At 44.4% G+C, this 20,702-nt stretch overlaps 1 protein-coding gene across 10 annotated transcripts in view; it reads right to left on the reverse strand.

Moving 5' to 3' along the window:
• Positions 1–12,505, reverse strand: part of CCBE1 (collagen and calcium binding EGF domains 1) — a 296,722-nt gene extending 284,217 nt beyond the window's left edge. For 7 of the 10 annotated variants that reach the window (XM_078348245.1, XM_078348244.1, XM_054244274.2 and 4 more), the window contains exons 1-2: positions 12,274–12,505; positions 11,722–11,802 (exon numbers count right to left, since the gene is read on the reverse strand). In XM_078348245.1, coding sequence (XP_078204371.1) covers positions 11,722–11,802; positions 12,274–12,404 — 212 coding nt within the window. In that variant the 5' untranslated portion in view covers positions 12,405–12,505. Of the gene's footprint in view, positions 1–11,513; positions 11,630–11,721; positions 11,803–12,273 lie in introns of those variants that run through there. The other 3 variants (XM_078348241.1, XM_078348243.1, XM_078348242.1) reach the window with 2 other exon arrangements.
• Between the last annotated feature and the right edge of the window lie 8,197 nt (positions 12,506–20,702).

Below are 20,702 nucleotides of genomic sequence, written 5' to 3' on the forward strand. Positions count from 1 at the left end.
GCCAGGCTAATTTTTGCATTTTTAGTAGAAACAGTTTCATCATGTTGGCCAGGATGGTCTCCATCTCCTGACCTTGTGATCCACCCACCTCGGCCTCCCGAAGTGCTGAGATTATAGGCGTAAGCCACCACGCCCGGCCCCATGCTAGGATTTTTTAAAAGCCCCTCAGATGATTTCTGTGTGCAGCTAAGGCTGAGAATCACTGCCTACCACCTTGCAAGGAATAAGTAAACAACCAAACATTCTGTCGTTACACGGTGACGATTAGGACTGTGCTTGTCAACATTTGGTGTGCACAGAAAGCACCCAGTGACCTTGTCAGAACACAGATTGTGATTGGGTAGGTTGGGGATGGGGCCCAGGCACTTGCATTTCTAACAGTGATATTTTGCTGTGAACAGAAGAGCCTCTAATTTCCAGAAAATTGGGCACCATCCTTAAAAGAGGCTCCTCAGAAATGCAAGTTACATGTAACATCATAGTAAAGCTTAATCCCTGTTGTTTTAGATAAAGTTAATCCCCATTCTTCTTCTGATGTTGAGCAGAATTTCATTTCACTGGCTAACTCAGGATACTGTGGACAGTGATATCCATGGAAAGCTTGTATGACAATGTGTCACCTTTATTAAATAGTGTCAGTGTGTGCTGGTTTTGGGGTTGGGGGGAATAATTCTTGTGACTACTTTTGATGACTTGTCCAACATTTGTTTTTAACCAGTGGGATGAATGTCAGTTTCCAGCAGTCCTCCCTTCCTCTAAGCGCCTCTTTTTAATTTACAGTTGGCAGAAAAGCAAGGTAACCACAGTTGTCAGGCCTTCAAGAGCCCGGTGGTTGAGGAGAACAGGCTCTGGAGTCAGACTGCCTGGCTTCAAAGCCCAGCCCTGCCATGCACCTGCATGTGACCTTGACGTGTACCTGGACGCTCTGTAAGAGCTTGCACAGTATAACGACAAGCTAGAACAGCTTCTGGCTGTGAGTCCTCACACATAGGGCAATCTGAGGGACTCATCAGATGGTACATGATGCTTTTTTATATCCATCTGTGATCACTCAAAGCCTTTTGTGACATCTATTTTTGTGATGTTTTCTTTGTAACATCCGTTTTGGATTCAAAGCTCCTCTTTATTGTCATACCTTTCCTTCTCCCCTTCTTCCTTTTTCAGCTGTGTTCCAGATAGAAGTTGTTCCAATCATAAGGATGGGGTCACTATACAGTTTCTCTCTCCCTAGCTCCAGCCAACTAGGCCAGTGTGATCTGCAGAAAACCACCACCACCAAAAGAAATTTTTCAGAATTTTTAAAACCCTTCAAACTTTCTCAGAGATAGAATGGGATATCAACAGGCTTTTATGTTTCTCTAATCATTCAGATTTGGCCAGAACTACGCTCCAGGGCTTTTTTGTTTGGGGGCAGCCTTGCCTCTAAAGGGCACCATCGTCTGCTCTCATACAACCTGCAGTGGGTTTAACCAGTCGGTGTCTGGGTGGGTTCCCGGGAAGGCGACCTCTGCTCTACCATGCAATGTCACACAACAAAAAGTGTGGGCCATTCACTTGTGGGAAAATTCCAAAATGAAGCAAGGACACATTATCAAGAGCAATCCAAATGAAAACAAAGAGGTCACAGTTACAGAAAAAGCCACAGTGTGGTCTGCGCTGACTTATAGACACTCTCCCATCTTTGAGGAAATAGTGCCGGACAAAGGCAGAGGGTTACAAAACTTACGTTTGTCTATCACGAAGCTTTCTAAGTTTAGTCTACTTAAGTTAAAATGGGTGTGTTAAAGGTCAGAAGCCTCCACATGACTAAATCTTTTTTCACAACTTCCCTCCGCAGGATCCAATTTCTGAACAGAGCCGTGCCTGTTTTCTATTCCACATCATTCCTTTACCTTCCTATTGTATCAAATGAATTTCAGGTTCCTAACTTTTCCCGTCCTTTGCCAAAATACCATCATCAGACTTTGCTTCTCTCTCCTCAGAATATTTCTTTTAGATGGTTCTTTCCTTCTCCACTGCTGTTCTTCACATTCATTGTTAAGGCCATCTATTTAGGAGTCTCCATGAGCTTTGTGGGAAAAAAAACAGCTGGTGTTAAAAGGAAGTTCAAAAATTCGTAAGTTTAGGCTAGGGGCAGTGGCTCACACTTGTAATCTCAGTACTTTGGGAGGCAGAGATGGGTAGATCTTCTGAGGTCAGGAGTTCAAGACCAGCCTGGCCAACATGATGAAACTCCACCTCTACTAAAAATACAAAAAAAATTAGCCCGGTACTGTGACACATACCTGTAGTCCCAGCTACTTGGGAGGCTGAGGCAGGAGAATCCCTTAAACCCGGGAGGTGGAGGTTGCAGTGAGCTGAGATTGCACCACTACCTTTCTGCCTGGGCAACAGAGTGAGACTCCACTTAAATAAAAAATTTGTAAGTTTAATCACTGATATTTTACATAGTGTATCTGTAGAGTGGTGTAATACATTTTAGCCATACATGGAAAAATATGAAGTTATAACTGATTTGAAACACCCTTCAAATGAGCCTGTTTTTTCAGATGCATATTTCTCCAAATATATGCTCTTCAAATGTAAAAAGTTTTCTACTTTATTAATTCAAAACTAACATTTTGGCCAGGTGCAGTGGCTCGTGCCTATAATCCCAACACTTTAGGAGGCGGAGGAGTTCAAGACCAGCCGGGACAACACAGCAAAAATCTCTCTCTACAAAAAATTAAATTAGTCAGGCTTGGTGGTGCACTCCTGTATCCCAGCTATTCAGGAGGCTGAAGCAGGAGGATAGCCTCAGCCTGGGAGGCTGAGGCTGCAGTGAGCTATGATTTGCACCACTGTACTCCAGCCTGGGTGACAAAGTGAGGTCAAGTCTCAAAAAACAAACCCTAACATACTGAAATGTGTGGAGAGGTGGCTTTCAGCCTACAGAGCGTGTGATAATTGATATGCAAATCAGTAATGAAGAAAGGTAGCAAAGCAAGGTAACTCAAGGGTTATTCTACTGCCACAGGAAGGCTTGTCATGGAAATCTGTAGAAAGGCAGCAGGAAGTCAGTGCTCTGTCAACTCCCGTGCAATAAAGTCAGCTTCTTAGAAACTGGCAGGTTATACTCGTTTAGAGCATCATTCAGGAATGATGACTTGAAAGAAGTTCCAGCTCAACAAAAACCATGGCTCCTGGAGATCAGAAAACCCAGCAACAACTAAAGATGCTTGGCCAAGAAATCCAAACACTGTAATACAAATAAGGCAACACATAGGTGGGCGACCCAAAGATCAAGATGAGTAAGTGACCATCCCTATGTCACCTTCTTGAGAATTCAGACACATGGATGAGATGTTACAGACAGAAAGCCCCACTCCTGGTGTTTGTATTAAAGTAGATCAATAGTTAAGTTTTTTCTATAAGGGGTTAAGCAGTAAATATCTGGAACTCTGGGGCCAAATTGGGATTCTGTGTGTTCTTTTGCAATGCTTGAAAAACAAAAACCACTCAAACTATTAGTAGTATAAGAACAAGCCATGGGCCCTAGTTTGCCAGTTCCTGCTCTGTACCAAATCCCTGCTCTATACCAAGCTCCCCAGAGTTAGACCCTTCCTGTTGAGAGACCCCTGTATCTCCCGCCAGTTCTGTTTACACAGCCTCCTGTGGAGCAGCCCACAGGGCTGACATCCGCCCACCCCTGTCATTCCCAGAGGACTGAGGATGAGAAGCTTCACTCCAGATGGGGCAAATAGAATATTCCACAGGAGTGGCCAAGAAGGAAATGTGGAGAATGGATGTGGTCCCAGTTTCTGAAGTCCCGAAGGGCATGGTAAGATGATCTAGTTCTACCACAACCAAAAAGGTGGCAACATATTCATCCAAGCTTTCACAGTGACTCTTTGCACGCACGGACCATACCTTAAAGCTGGAAATATGCAACATTTAGCTTAATGAGGATGAAGTGTGTAGACATCACCACCATCCCATTCTCTACAGGTGTTTCAAGCTGGAAACAAATTGTCCAAGAAGTGTCGCATACTTATGGGATGACAGATCTATAATGCATTACGTGGAGAGTCAAGCCATGTTGGAGAGGCATGCCTTCTTTAAAATTCTGCTCAAAATCACTGTCAGAGAACATGAGGCTGGCCTAGGTGAACTGGGCCTGGGGCATTTGTCCCCAGTGGGGCAACTCTGATGCTGCCATCCACATCACAGGTCACGTGACAAAATAACATTTCCTCTTTGTAACGCTTTCACATTCCAGTAATTCTTGGAAGAAACTTGCAGTACGTGCTAAGTTCTTGCTAGCGCCTCTGCAGAAAACCTTCTGTTACCACCATCCCTGGCTTTTCCTGACCCTGCTTGAAGCTGTGGGATTTCTGTTGCTGAAAGGACACAGCTGGGCTACCGGAAATTAAGATCTTAACCCCTGAAGTGTGACATTAATCAGATGTATGTCCAAAATAAGTATCTTAAAAAGGTCCCAAAGGAAATCTCTGGGTCAAAATTCCTTCACAGAAAGATAAAGGGAATTAAAATTCCATGAGGACAGAGGTTTTTTGTTGGGGGGAGGTGGGGTCCTATTTACAGATATGTTTTAAGTGCCTAGAACAGTGCCTGGCAGATTGTAGGCACCCAGCAAGTATTTGTTAAGTAAATGAAGATTGTTCGTGAGATTAAAATTAGTCAATAGCTTCGCAGGAAAAAAGGGCCTCCTTTGGCAGGAGAGGAACTGCAGATGTTATAGCTGTTTACTGTTTCATCCCGCAAATAAAAGCAATAATCTAAAACAGAATGTGATCTTTGTTCTCCAGATACTCAGCAATGCCCCGAATGTCAGCAGACCCTCTAAACTCACAAAAGCAGCTCCGGGCCTGCTGAGCAGGAGAACAGCAGGGTTTGGAAAGCTGCTGATTGAAATGCAAGCCTTCTCCTGAGAAAGACAGAATATCTAGAATCAAGAAAGAGGCATTTGGCTTTCCTAGCTGCACCCACCGCAGCTTCACTTACAAAGGATGAAGTTAACCATAGGAAGTCGAGCAGCAACCAGATCTGATCTGAAAAAGCAACCTTTTGTGGTTACTCAGTTAAAATTGTTTCCAATTACTCTGTATTGTTTCTCTGAGAATGAGTGAGAAGTGGTACAGAACCTTGTCTCTCTCCCTCTAACACCTGTTCTTGTGGGAAGGAGGGGGGCCCCTTTAAAACCTTGATCCTCTATGCCAAAGCCAGAGTCTGTGGCACAGTTAACACACGGGCAGGAACCCACACGTCCTCTTCAGGTGTTAAGATGGCAAGTTCAAGGAGTTAGTGATAGGTGCCAGAATCTAGCACCTGTTACACATTAGCAATTAAAGTTAAGCAGGTCTAAATGGGAACCAATGAAAACAATGGTGGCATCTCGAAGGTACAGTTAATCTCTGGTTTTTAAAAGAGCATTCCTAGCTCAGCTTTTAAATGAGGCTCATTTGGATAGCAAGAGAAGTTTCTGAGGGACTCACAGATTTCAGTTAAATCTTATTGCTTACTTTTAACGTAGTCATTCTGTCATTCAACAAATATGTACAGAACAACCTCTCTGTCCAGACATGGAGGTAGCCTCTGAGGATACAGTCATGAATGAGGACAGATGACTCACACTCTCAGAGGGTTGACTGCCCAGGTTAGAGATGGTCTAACACAGGTGAGAAGGCTGCCTTCAGCATGCAAGGTGTGTGATTCGGGTCATTCCGCACAAAACCATCTCCACCTAGCCACTGCTCTCTTTGTCACAACTTTCATATCATTTCCTCCCTGAACTACATGCCCTGAATAAGCCAATTCTTCACAGAGCTTCTTCCAGTGCCTGGGCTCAGCTATGCCAGCCACAGGACAGGGAAGAAAGCAGCAGAGAGAGAAATCACAATGGGCCTGGGGCTGAGGATCCGATTGCTAGTCTTCCAGCCAGTAAGATCCTTCCCGATCCTGGGCAAGGGGTGAAAGCGGTATAACCTCGAGTTCTAGCTCAAGCTTTGCCTTCCACTGGCGCCTACGGTCATGAGTAGAGCACCTTGGGTAGTCAGGGAGGTAGCAGGAAGCAAAGATACGCTAATTTTCCCAGGGCACTAGGTTTCTGGGCTCTCCTACACTTGGAAAAAGCATCTATAAACAAGCGATGTTTCTGGCTGTGGTCTCGAATTGCTCTTTCATAAAGATAAAGTTCATACAACTCATGAAATTCAACAAACATCCACCGAGCACCTAAAACATTCAACATGCAGACTTGGCAAGATGTAGTGATGGCAACGGGGCTATTACTAACATAGCACTTCCTATGTGTCTTGAATTTTTCAAAGCACTTTACATGTATTAAGTCACAATCCTCAAGACAGCCCTACAGTTTAAATACCAATGGGATGTTCATTTTACAGAGGAGACTTTAAAGCACAAAGATTAAGAAACCCTTCAAGGTCACCAAACCACCAAGTAGTAGAGCTGGGATTCAAACCGGAGCAAAGAGTTTATATTACGTGTTTTGACATAATCAACCCCCCGCTCCCCGCGGCCAGGGGAACTCAGTAACTTGCTAGCAAAGTGCACTATACAGTCTTTCCTCAAATGTATCCTTTCCTAGAGCCCAATACTATCAGTCTGGTGGTACTATTCTAATTAAAAGGACCTTGCTCTTCTAAGGACTCCAAGTAAACACATTTGCAGAAATATCACGTTAATTTCTACATTCTCACAAGACTTGGCAACACAGTTGTGTTATCTCAAACAACAGTGGGAGTTTATACATCCCCATGTCACTCTTTCCCATGGGAACATGAGCTATCCTAAGCAAGAACACTGCCGAATGAGACTGCACTGTCTGGACAGATGAATACCGGCAGGGCAGAGGCACACCCGGGGCATCCCTACCACTTCACCTCCACTTGGAGATCCATGAACCCTAAAGCCAAAAAGCACAGCTAGTTTTTAAAAAGCACTTAACACAGTTAAAGAACCACTTTGTCAAGCCAACCCCTCCCCCCCCCACACACACACACACAAAGCCATGCCAGTCTCTTGTTTTCTGCAGTGAAGGTGACAGCAGTGGACAGGTGCGAGCAACACCTAAAGCTCTACGATGTGGCTGAGGACTGACTGTACATTCTTCTTTTTTAAAATAATCATTCCAAATACAATGAGATGCATTGTTATAGGAAGTCCCTTGCCCTCCTAAAAGCCACCCCACTTCTAAGGAGAATGGCCCAGTCCTCCCCTGAGTCCACACAGGGGAGGTGATAGCATTGCTTTCGTGTAAGTTATGAAATGCAGACTTTTTAAAATCTTCACCTTAATACGATCTTGACCATCCTTCATGATTCCCTTTTTTGTCCCCCAACTCGAGATGTATGAAGGCTTCTGGTCTCCCGGAGAGTGGATGGAGACAGCGAGACAGCTAGGGTTTACCTGTACACTGACTTGAGACCAGTTTAATAAAAGTGCACACCTTTAAAAACGGGCGGGGGGGGGGGGGTGGAGAGAACCACTTTGAAGAATTTGGTTAAATCTTCTTTTGCCCAAAAGCCATTTGTAGCTGCTTGTCTTTCTTCCCCATCGCTAACACAGCATATGAACTACAGGCCTTTGAACTCAATTATACACCATTGCTTTTTCGTCAGTTTAGTCCTTAATTTTCAAGTCTGCAAACTGAGACCAGGGACTTTATCATTTTATACTCAAATATTTCCTAGGAACTATTCTGATAAATGCACAATAAATTCTGAAGAAATCCAGGGTTGACTAGGATGTTACTCCACAGCCTCAAGAGAAAACTGGGTTTTATTAGTGTTTCCCACACACAAGCATGTTTCTTGTTTAAGGAAAGCCTTTTTATTGATATAACCCAATAAAGGAAAGAAATCTCTTTTTCAAACTACATGGTTTGGGAAAGGGGCGGCAAAAACTTGTGGAGAAAGTGTTGTTAGTCACAAGACTGGCAATTCTGTAATAACTTTACATGCTCAGTTTGACTATCAGTTCAGTTACATCGCTCAACTCTGAACTCTTAACTACAGGTAAGAGTATGTCCTGTGTCACATTATAATGCTGAGCAAATACATCAACTCATTAAGCTGTCACTGGCATTCTTTTCAGAAGTGTTTAATAAATGTTGGGTGCTTGGCAAAATACACAATGGGGATAGAGAATCTATGGAGACACTGACTTTGTGATTAAGATGAACTGCAGGTTATGTATATATGAACCAATTTTGTGTCTAATACAAGGTCAGCTGTCCAAGACAGATCTCAAAGGCAATGGTAATTCAGAAAGCCTGAATGTAAACCTGGTGGATGATGCTGGTTTCTGTAAAACTGTGTCTTCGAAATTTATAGCCATCTGGGCTTATAGTCTTCTTATATCCCAGAATCCGGAACATCCCATGGGCACCTCTGGGATGATGAAAGGGCTCACGTATTGAAGTCAGACATCCCTGAATTTGACTCCTGGCTCTTACACATACTAGCTTTGTGACCTTGGGCATGTCTTTAATATTTAATCCCTCTGAGGTTTGGTTCACTTCTTTGTAGAGCTCAGATAATACAAATGCTAATTTGTTGGCTGAATTTGAGATTGCTATACATGAAGTACATAAAATAGTGAAATACATGTCAAGTCCTCAAGTTGTCACTCTCGTTTAGTATCTAATAAATGCTAGGAGTGGAAAGGTGTTGCTTAGATGAAACCAAGTAAAACACAAGTAGGGTAAGGAGGTCGTTTCAGGACAAAGGATATTTGGAGTGCATCTTTTATTCTCCAAATCATTTAGTTTACTATAAATATTGGGTATAATGGCAGAACAGATTTATTATTCATCCTACTATATTCATTTTAACACTAAACCTCTCTCTCATTGATTTAAGAGATGAGGTCTTAGCTGGGCATGGTGGCTCACATCTGTAATCCCAGCACTTTAAGAGGCCAAGATGGGTGAATCACCTGGGGTCAGGAGTTTGAGACCAGCATGGCCAACATGATAAAACCCCATCTCTACTAAAAATATAAAAATTAGCCAGGCATGGTGGCAGGCACCTGTAATCCCAGCTACTTGGAAGGCTGAGGCAGGAGAATCTCTTGAACCTGGGAGGTAGAGGTTGCAGTGAGCCAAGATCACACGCCATCACACTCTATCTAGCCTGGACAAGAGTTAGACTTTGTCTCAAAAAAAAAAAAAAAGAGAGACAAGGTCTCACTCTGCTGCAGTGAGAATGCAGTGGCATGACACAGTAACTTTTTTAAAGTCACTTTTAAACACACTTCAAATTCAGAAGTGGCTTGCAGAGTTCTCTCACTTGTGCTGAAAACCATTCACCAAAAGCCACCTGGTAAAGAGAATTCTATCTAGTCAAAGAACATTCCCTCAGTAATACTGCATTACTCACAGCTCAATTAAAAGTAATCTTTAAAGCCTGGCTTCCTGGAAGGCTGGTTCTACATCTCACTGTAGTTTAATGAGGCAGGAGAGCTAACTGCTTCCTCCTCTGCAGGGGCCTCCATGCTCCTTAAAGGATCTGTCTAAATGGGTCTGCATGTGTCCCAAGGATGAGGACACTGGTTTCTTACACCAATGCTTCAAGAGTTTGCACATCTCTCATTAAGACAGATTCTGATTCAAGAGATCTGAGGGCAGAGGCTGGGATTCTAATAAGCTCCCAGATCACATTGTGTGGCTGGTTTCCAGATGATACTTAAGGTACCGCCATCTACAGGGCTAGGACAAGCAAGTCACAAACTAAGGGAAACAATATCCTCTATTCTTAGGGTTCAAGATAAGTAGATTATAGAAACAGACTAAGACCAACGGAATACAGAAAACGCCTGACTTCCATAGAGAAAACAGATCTAGAACCAGAATCCAAGATCCTTTCATAGACATAAGGATCAACACCTCTTTCAAGCTGAAAGCATCCTTTCCCATTCCTTTAAACAAAGTTCTTTATTCTTCTCCGTGATATAAAACATCATTTTTGCTAGGTGTCAGTTTCTTGGAGTAGCTGTTAGTGAAAACACATGCCAAAGTGCTGCTAGTGTCTTCTGTTGAAAAGAAAGAAATGCCACACTGCTTTAAACATAAAAAAGTCTGAAAAAGATGACAGTAATAGCATTAGCAAACAGAATAGCTGGGCACCAAATGGTTTCTGAAAACCTAACGTGCATTCTGTAACTGTCACTGATTTATGTGAAGTCTGACCTTCAGAGACTGAACAAATGAACAAACCATCTCAGAGACATTTCCCATGTTAAATTAGAAGCATTATACCATGGTGATAGAAAACCAACGTGTCCTAAGAAACACTGCGGTTGTGTGGATGAAACAAGGCTGGAACCCAGCAAGCAGTCTTGCTGCCACCACCACCAGGTCACTTCACCAGCTGGGTGACCTTGCTCATACACTTAGCCTCTTGAAGACATAACCTGCCAGTTGAACGTACTCCTTTCTCCTCTATTATTACCTTGCTCATTTTGTTCAGCATTCACCCCCACACATGCCAACAGAAGGCAGCCTTTTCCAAGCCCAAGGAGTGACTGTGGATTTGCCTTAAGTGATTGTTGTCCCTCCACGGCCAACAACAGATTTAAAATCAGAAGTATGTGATGTAACTGATGGTGCTTCTGCACCCATAAACTGACAGCCCTGGAACCACTTATGTGTATATGAAATGCTTTCGGCTGCAAGAAACGCTATGACTGATTCATAGGCTACAACCTTATGAGGAGTAAAACATGGTTTTCTTTCCAGTTCGTTTCTAGGGACTGCTGTGTTACCTTGTACTACCCAGTATTTATTTATCCTGGCAATCTGAACAGAGTTCTACGAGTCTCAGAGACAGTCAGGTGTGGGCATATGATCACAATACCTTGCACAGCACTTATGAAAAGCAGACATCCAATAAAAGTTTATGGGTGCACGCTCCCTTACCCAGTGAGAGCACTGGAAGAGAAGCCAAGAATTCAATGGTGAAAAACCTAAATCAACCCTCATCTCCAAAGGGCAGCAAGCAGGACAGTCAGTGGTTTTCGCCTTTCAGAGATAAGAACCACCTGGGAAATATTTTATAATCACCGATTCCCTAGCCCCATCCACGCTTAGTTTTAACAAGCACGTGGGTCACTCATTTAACAAACATCCAGGTGGATCTGTGCCACCCCCCCTTTTTAAGAAAGACTTTTTCCTCTGCCCCAACAATCTTTTTGTTTTCCGTCAACACAACCACTCACAGTCCTCTCCCTTTTTCGTCCCGAGGCCTTGGCAATCACACTCCGCCCCAGCAGAAGGTCAGAACACAGCCAAGTGCCAAGACTTGCCTTGTTGACTTTGTACTTTCGCAACAAAACACAAATACAAAAGCAGCCATCCGTGTTCGCTATGCCCCACTGTTGACACCCAAAATCCGATCCAGTCTCCTTCAGACTTGTAACCTCTCCTTCTCCGACTTCCACCACGCAAGTATTTCAGGGAGCGGCAAACATCCTCAAAATCTCAGGGTACGCACCCTATATGCAAACTCAGTTGCTCGGTGTTGCTCTGACTCCTATTCAACCAACACTTAAAGATTCGCACCGCGCAATCGGCACCCAGCATTCTCCAGCGCAGACGCGACCAGGGTCCCCAGGGCGTCTCCAAACCCCTCCTTTACGGTGCCGCCTCCCCAGCCGGCCGGGTGCGCAGCGGCAAACGCCCCGCAGAGCCCCCAGGCTTACCTGTAGCATGTGGCGAGCTCGCCTGACGGCTTCAGACACGGGTATTTAGTCGTCGCGATTTTGTTCTCTGAGCAGATCTCTCTACGAAAAAGCGCAGAGAAAACGTGCGACTCAGCGGGAGAGCCGAGGCGGGCATGGCGCGCCGGGGAATCCCTGGCGCGTGGGGATCGCTGGGCTCCGCGTCCGGGCGCGCTGGGCAGGGGCTGGTCCCCAAACGCGGACGCGGAGCGGACTGCGGCCACAGGGACTAACCAGGCGAGGGAGAAAGGAAGCGGAGCTCAGGAGCTGTGCCCGCCGGAGTGGCATCCGGGGGGAGGCAGGAGCGCAGGGCGGAGGGTATCCCAGACGCAACCCACGGCGGGCAGGGAGCAGAGGCTGATACCGGGAGCGGCGGGACGTCTCGCCCAGCACAGCTGAGCACCCTGCTTACGGCCGGAGCAGCGGGGACGTGCGGATGGCTGCGGGAGTGGGTTCCGGGAGGACCGTCCGCACTCTGCGCCCCGGCGCGCATCACGCTGGAGCTCGCCCTCCTCTGGGGCTGGCAGCGCTTACCTGTCGCTGTCCTCAGGCTCCTCTCTGTAGGTCCACGTGTGTCCCAGCGCCAGGAGCAGCAGCAGCGGACCCAGGCTCCTGCCCAGCTGGCCCCTGGCAGCTCCTCCCCGGCTCGGAGGCGGCGGCACCATCAGGGAAGCTCCCGGCTTCTTCCCAGCGCCCGAGCTCGGTCCCGGCCCCGGCGTCCGGCTAGTCCGCGGCCGCCGCCGCCGCCGCCTTCCCTCTTCCCGGCAGGGGGCGCCGGAGAGCAGGGGCGTTTGCACCACCTGCACTGGGATCAGGGGCCCGGGGTATTATGCGGCTGGGGGAAAATTAGTATAGGAGTTGGGGTGCCGGATGCAAACCCAGCAGAGAGGCAGGTAAAGGGGGTCCCTGCAGTGTCCGGCTGGTGCGACGGAGCTGAGGTCCAAGTCGCCTCGTCGGGACTTTCACGCCCGATTGACAGACTTGCTGGACTCCGCTTGGGGCAGCCCTCGCCTCTTCTCTCTCCCTCCTTCGGGAGAGCCGCGCAGGGTGGGGAATGCGGGCGGTTGTTTGCATTTTGCACCAGGGTCGCACGACCGACTGGGAGGAGGAGGAGCTGATTCTCCACCGGGGAGGGGAAGAGGGAGGGGGAGAAGAGGGGTTAATAAGCTTCCTTCCTGTTGTCTGTGGATTTCTAAAGCCCAGGGTCAGACCAGTGTTTGCCTTTGCTCCTTGAGGACCTACCCTGCTCTTTCCAACTATCTTAGTCTTCTTTTCTCTTAGACTCTGCGAGGAAGGAGGAGTTGAAAGGCTATAACGGGCTCTCGAATTGTTCAAACCTGAAATAGCGCTATTTATAGTGTAATCAGTCTTCCTTAAAAACTTTAGAAGTTCTCTGTTTCATTGGTCAATAAACTATGTGCTGTCTTCTTCATAATTCGAGTTCATGCAAGTAAGGTGGTCTTTCTGGGAGCCTTACATCTCCTTGCCCTGAGCGGCGTTAATACTGTTTCCACGGCACGCACATCAGAGCTGGAAACGCCCCCCATCAAATGAGACACGTGGGGGCAAATTAATCACAGGTGCTGCTACCTGCTAGTGTATGCAGCTGTGTTTATAGGTAACAACACATTGCAGGGGGCGGTAGATCAGCTCCCTGGACGGTGACCCTGATTGTAATTTGTATGTCAGTATCTTAATACTTTGCTACACTTTAGTTTTCTCGGTCCTTTGAAGAGAAAACTGGGGACGTGGATGTGGCCCAGAAATAAGCTGAAAAAGGAAAGGTTCTACTGTCTAAGCTCTAAAATAAGTATGGTTCTGCTTCTCGCAGGACAATGAAGTGAAAAAGTGGCTTGTTCACAAGTGATCGGTGTGTAAATTGGTTAGGTAAGCACGTGTTTTGATTTACATACTATTCTGGTCAACTGAGAATTACCAAACATATCACACATTGTTTTTTGTTTTTTTTTTTTTTTTTTTAGATGGAGTCTGGCTCTATTGCCCAGGCTGGAGTGCAGTATCTCAATCTTGGCTCACTGCAACCTCTGCCTCCCCGGATCAAGAGATTCTTCTGCCTCAGCCTCCAGAGTGGCAGGGATTACAGATGCATGCCAGCTAATTGTTGTATTTTTAGTAGAGATGGGGTTTTGCCATATTGGCCAGGCTGGTCTTGAACTCCTAATCTCAAGTGATCTGCCCAACTCGGCCTCCCAAAATGCTGAGGTTACAGGCATGAGCCATAGCACCCAGCCTACATTGATATTTTTGGTAGCAATGGCATTCTCATTCTTTGGTAGAATGCTATGTCTTTTCCCAAAATTTTTTATAATTAAGATTTTATTTGGTTCCCAAAATATCCCTTCAATCTGAGCATCTGATTTCTTAGTTCGGTGAGGTGTGTTTTTTATTGGTTTGTTTTATGAAACTTACATATTCGGAAGACCACCCACTTGATATTAAAATATGACACTGCCAGTTAACATAAATGAGTTAATTTTATTTGATCATTCAGAAGACACTTCAGAATCTTGCAAAACTAGAGAGTGACCATCATGAGATCAGAAAACAACTTACCATGAGGTCAGAAAAAACTGGATTCAAACTCAGGCTGTTGGTTTCCTGGAGGACTGATCTGCAGTAAGCTACTTTCTGACACTCTGTTTTCTCATCGGTAAAATGGGGAAATATCTCTCATCAACTTTTATGAGTATTAAATGAAACAATGCTTACATAGCATTTTGTCTATCATGCCTGGCATATATTGAGTGCCCAGTAACCATTGTTATTACTATTGGTTATCACTATTGTTATTACTAATGGTTATATTGTAATATAACCATTGTTATATTACAATAATTGTAACATAAATTATTGTATTGCACAGAACTTTTAAGTTTTTGCCTTCTAGCTTTCACTTCCTAGATATACAAGAGTCCATTTTATAACAATTGTTTGGGTTCCTAAAGAGACCTCACTAAGTACATGAGAAAGAAACTCCTTCTGGAGATTATGATAATTGTATCTCTTCAGATTGTGCCAAAAAAGTGTTTGATTTACGTCTTGGAAAAGAGAGTCCATCTTGTAGGAGGTTCCACTGTTAATTCCTTACCAATTACTGTATTTTGACACCTTGCTATCTTTTTTTCCCCTCATCTTCGCTCATTTTATTCTTCTACTGTTGCATTTTGGAAATTAGTTGTACAAGTAATAGAGCATGGTGTTGGAGATTAATTATCAGCTTCATTAAATAGTTACCAGGCCACAAGTGGAGACCTGCAGCATTTCAGGGAAAGTGATTCAGGCTGCCAAATGATAAAAGCAAAACCATGTCCATTATACACAGCTGTGTGGCAGAAGACTGGCATCAGAGCTGACTTTGCCGCCGTTTTATTTTCAGCTCCTCATGCTGAGTGCCCACGAGAAGGAGGGGTTAGAGAAGGTGCTGGGGCCAGCAAATGGCTCAGGTTTGCACAGGGAGGAAATCCCAACGGTGGGTGGTCATAGCATTTCATGCATTTCTGCAAGAGGTGAGCTGGAGCTGAAATCTGAAAAACCTTTGCCTAGAGGCTTGTAATTTCAACCTACTGGCAGCTACTGACAGCATGGGATGCTGGGAGAGGTTGCTGGGCTGGGGAGCACTGCCAAGCCAGAAAGAGGTATGGATGACCATGTACAGATACTTGCCCCTAAACACTCCTTCCTGTAAAAGACAAAACCTGCATTGCTTAGGCTGCGAGCTGCATGGTAGATGTCAGTGCTGAGGCTGACTGTGGTGGGAGCCTTAAGGGTGCTGGGTTTTCTTTCCTCCCTGCTGGACCATGCACAAGCCCAGGCCTGCTCTGTCCCTTCACCTATGAAACACTGGCCTGAGAGAACTTGCCATCTACCTCTTTCGTAGGAGCATTACAAAGATTAATGACAGGGCCCTAAATGCTCCTTCGGGAAGGCTGTGTGTGATTATGTGATTATTTCTTTTCAGCATACCAGTCTTTGCACTGTTTTTCATAAAGATCTGTCAGTTTCCCTGAAACAAACCAGAGAGTGTATAGTTATACAATTTACTGTGTCCTGGGGCTGTGTCTGCCGCTTTCCAGTGCATACTGTGTTACAGGTTAGAGTCCTTGATGGACCAGGTACTGTTAAGCAGTACTGCTGCCTGTGCCTGGGGGTGGGGTGACTGGCTGGAGAACAGAGACAGGGCTGCGGACAAAAGTAAAGTGAAAGAATAAAAGAAAAGTAAACAGGCCACAGGGCAGAGAATACACTTCTAAATAAAACCAATGGTCTCATCTCAGTTTTAAGGACTCTAACATCTTATTTGAAGAAAATCAGGATATAAAGAACAGACCATCACTAACTGGAACAATTTATTTCACTATTATTTAAAGATTTTCTTATAAAAAGGATTGATGGTGGCTGACAAAAATACACTATTTTATTGTGTGTGTGTGTGTGTGTGTGTGTACATATATACACAAAGGGTATGTAGTATAGGGCAAAATTAGATAAAGAAATTAAGCCAAAGGAAAAATCAGGATCAAATAATAAATAAAGCTGATGTTATGTTCATTGGCGGGGCTGTATAAGGAAAGTCCTGTGCCACGTTTCAAACAGATTACAAATCAGTTCTCAAATTCTCAGTCAATTCAGGATAATTACATGATCAGTTATGAGAGTCAAGGTAACCATAAAAGAAAGGCCTATAAATTGCTTAGAAAAAAAATGACAGATTATTCCCCCTGGTCTCCCTGAAATATAGCAACAGTCACCTGACTGTAAGGTAAGGTGAAACAAGTCTCAACAGGTGTAGATAAAGTTCATATTGTACTGTGAGTGATAGACAATAAGATATCCCTAAAATAAACAGGTTGCCCTGATACCTTTCCTTCAGTTTCAGTTTTGATTGACGTTCAGTGAGGTCCATTTAGTGAATTAGTGTTACAGCTGGGTATTGTGGCTCACACCTGTAATCCCAGCACTTTGGGAGGTTGAGGCAGGTGGATGACCTGAGGTCAGGAGTTCAAGACCAGCCTGGCCAACAGGGTGAAACCTCATCTCTACTAAAAATACAAAAATTAGCTGGTTTGGTGGTGGGCTCATGTAATCCCAGCTACTCGGGAAGCTGAGGCAGAAGAATTGCTTGAACCCAGGAGGTGGAGGTTGCAGTGAACCAAGGTCACACCACTGCACTCCAACCTGGGCAACAGTGAGACACTGTCTCAAAAAAAAAAAAAAAATCTTGAAAGGTGTGAGAGTGTGCCACTCTCCAAACCAAAGTGGGGGACTGCTTGAGATGAGAAGAATTAAAAACAAGTTTTTAAAACAGTAAATGGATATTAAAGCCCTGGTTTGGGTAATGTGCATTACCTTTGCACTAAGCCTCTCTTCGTTTTAACTTGCACAAATTCTGGAAGTTTATTGAAGTTTATTTATTCTCCCAAGGCAGGAAGGAATGTTTGATTCCCATGTCCATAATAGAATCACACCATTTTCCCTAATTTTGAAATAAGCAAATTTCAAAGATTAGTTAGCTTTATATGTGGGTAGGCACACTCAAAAATGTACAAATAGGAAAAAGAGAAACTTCTTGCTACATGACTGAGTATCTCCAAAGGTATCAAGAAAATTATTCACGTGATTTGGATGTTGTATTTGGTCCTGAAATTTCTAACACAGAGGGACCCAGTCTAGGTTTTCCCCCAAAGCAGTATCTGTTGAGGCAATATGAATTGGCAGTCTCCTTGACCAATCAAGAGCTAGAGCATCACACCTGGGATTCGGGGTGGAGACGTGTATTCTACCACCACTCAATTCCGCAGCTCCCTTTGGAACAAATAGAGACGGCAGGAACTGCCGCTGGGCTGACCCATCTCTTGTCCCCATGACCATGAACAAGGAAGGACAAGGGGCTAGCAGCAGATGTGGAGCCACTGGCCCATACTGTGAAGTCCCTGTTCTAGAAAATGGATTTGAACCACCAGAGGTCTTAGGAGCTGACTCCTTTGAGTGTCTGTTATTCCGATGCCAACAACATCTCTGTTTTATTTTTGTAGAGCAAGCCTTGTTTATATCCTTTAACTTGGTGAGGGCAAGAGTTACTTAATATTTATTAAGAACTGGGAGATACTTCACTCAGTAATATGGTATCAGGCCAATTTGACAGGTAATAATGCTGACTTGGAAAGTTTTTTGATCTGAGCCAAGATATCTTTTACAGTGGAATAAATATAACTCTACAGCCCATGCCAGCAGAGGATGCTAATTTAAAACATTTTTTTCCTCTGGATATGAGGTTGACCTTACTTTCCTCTTTTAAAAACTGAACTTAGAGAAATAGCACTGGGAGTTGGGAAGAAACTAGATTTAAAAGTAAGTTTTACATTGAAGTTCAGTTCTACCACCTAATACCTCTATGACCCTGATACATTTGCTTAATCTTCCTGGGACTCAGTTTGTCCACAAATAAAACAGAATGACAATATCCATCTCATAGAACTGATTAAAAAAGAGTAAGTGAGATATATAACAAGCCCATCACATCAGAGGTAATACATGATACCTAATATTATTTTAATTTTTCTCTTCAATAAGTGAGATGAAGTTATGCTGGGCCATCCACCGTATCTCACCTAATTTGCTTTCCATGGAACGTAACTTCGTGAAATGGATAGTTAAGGATAGGACACCATGTCATAGAACAGCCTGAAATAAATAGCAGAATTGACACTGGTGTCTTTAACATGGTGCTTTAATCAGACATTAGGGGGTACTCAGGCTCTAAGTCAAATCACCCAATATTGGTTGCTAGAAAATAGAATGCATATACTTCCTTAGAGAACAGCTGTGCTTCTCATTACTGTCTGTTCTACTTTTACCTTCATTGTTTAAAGGCTTGAGAGGCTACCTAGTTAAAACCCAGATGTGATCAATTCTAGTTTTTATTTACTTTAGAGACAAGGTCTTGCTCTGTGGCCCAGGCTGGAGTACAGTGGTGCAAACATAGCCCGCTATAGCTTCCAACTCCTGAGAGCAAGTGATCCTCCCACCGCGGCTTCCCAAAGTGCTACAATTACATACGTGAACCACAGCGCCTATCCCTGATCAGTTCTAGAGAGGCAAAAATAACTCTCTTCAAATCTATCCATTAGTAATGTCATGTTCTGTTGAGCTTTTCTAACTGGGTGACACCAGGAAAGTCTGCAACAGTGTAAAAGGCCCCAGCCTAAGGGGTCCACAGTCTCCCTGAAGAGCAGCTGTACTTAATGGAAACAGCAGTACACACTGTGTAGACAAATCTCAGAGTTCAGGTTTTAGAAGTGGTTAGTTTTTTAAAAACTGTTAAAGATTCAAATAGAATGTGGAACGCGTTTCTTAATGAAAATAGAGGCCTGTGGCTGGGCATAGTGGCTCACACCTTAATTCCAATACTTTGGGAGGCTGGGGCAGGAGGGATTGCTTGAGCCTAAAAGTTCAAGACCAGCCTGGGCAACATAGACTCTGTTTACATACAAAAAAAAAATAATATTAGCTGAAGGTGGTGTGCATACCTATAGTCCCATGTATTCAGGAGGCTAAGGTGTGAAGATTGCTTGAGCCTGAGAATCTAAGGCTGCAGTGAGTTGTGATCACGCCACTGCACTCCAGCCTGAACAACAGAGCAAGACTCCATCTCCAACAAAACCAATAACACAAATAATGGAGACCTGTTCCTGATATAATACCGAGAAAGATATATTCCTGTAAGCTTTTAATGGATGATGATAATTTTCCAAGAATTTGGCACAACAAATAAAGAATAACAAACACTGACCATTTGGTACATGTAGACATTCTTCTAAGCACTTTACAGGTACAATCACATTTAAGCCTTATCATAATCTTCTGTCATTGATTTTATTATTGTCTGCATTTTAAAGATGTGGAAGCTGGCCCGATGGGGTAGCTCACACCTGGAATCCCAGCACTTTGGGAGGCTGAGGCTGGGCAGATCACTTGAGGTCAGGAGTTCGAGACCATCCTGGCCAACATGGCGAAACCCTGTGTTTTGCCATAAATTAATTGGGCGTGGTGGTGGATATCTGTAGTCTCAGCTACTCAGGAGGCTGAGACAGGAGAATTGCTTGAATCTGGGAGGCAGAGGTTGCAGTGAGCCAAGATCACACCACTGCACTCCAGCCTGGGCAGCAGAGCAAGACTGTCTCAAAATAAATAAATAAGTAAATAAAAATAAAGATGTGGAAACTGAGGCAGTGATTTTAGTTTTGGCAGCAGAGGTCACGCTCTCATCACTACACTAAACTGCCCTTTGGAGAGGTAAGCAGCTAGGCAGTTTTTGCCTGAGAGACGGACTGCATCCAGGGGGAGGCCCATGGTCCACCACCATAACTGGTAGCCCCGAGACTGTCTGAGTTAATGCTCAGGCACAATCTTCCTTCTGCAGTTCTGTGTTAACCAACAGGCCCCATAAGTTCTCACCTCCGTGTATTTGCCCCACAGCTCTCTGCAGCAAAGCCGAGCTCTATCCATTGGACCTGTCCTCCCAGAGACAAGCAGTTGGCTGATTTACATGGGAATGCTGGCATGAGAAGAATGAGATGAGGTTTCACAACTCATGGAGTTCTGGCATTTTCCCCAACTATCCTTCCAGTTCTATCTCTGACCCTGATACACACTGTTATCAACAAGGACCTTATCAGATCTGGAACTCTCATGAAACCAGGAGATTATGAAGACTACTCACGGAGAGCATTTATGCAGTCATCAGAAGGAAATACCTGGACAAAATGTTTTAAAAACTTCAGAGTCCGGCACAGCCCTGTGGAACCTGCTTCTAATTGGAAAGTGATTTTTGGAAATTTAGAATGAATAGAAAAGGGCAAGCAGTTGCAGGCAGGTTTTGCTCCAGATGGTTGCAAGGGCTTTGAATTGATCTCTCCATTCCTACCCTCACACATCCCCACGAC

Source organism: Callithrix jacchus, chromosome 13, assembly GCF_049354715.1.
Source record: "Callithrix jacchus isolate 240 chromosome 13, calJac240_pri, whole genome shotgun sequence".
Classification (NCBI taxonomy): Eukaryota; Metazoa; Chordata; class Mammalia; order Primates; family Cebidae; genus Callithrix; species Callithrix jacchus.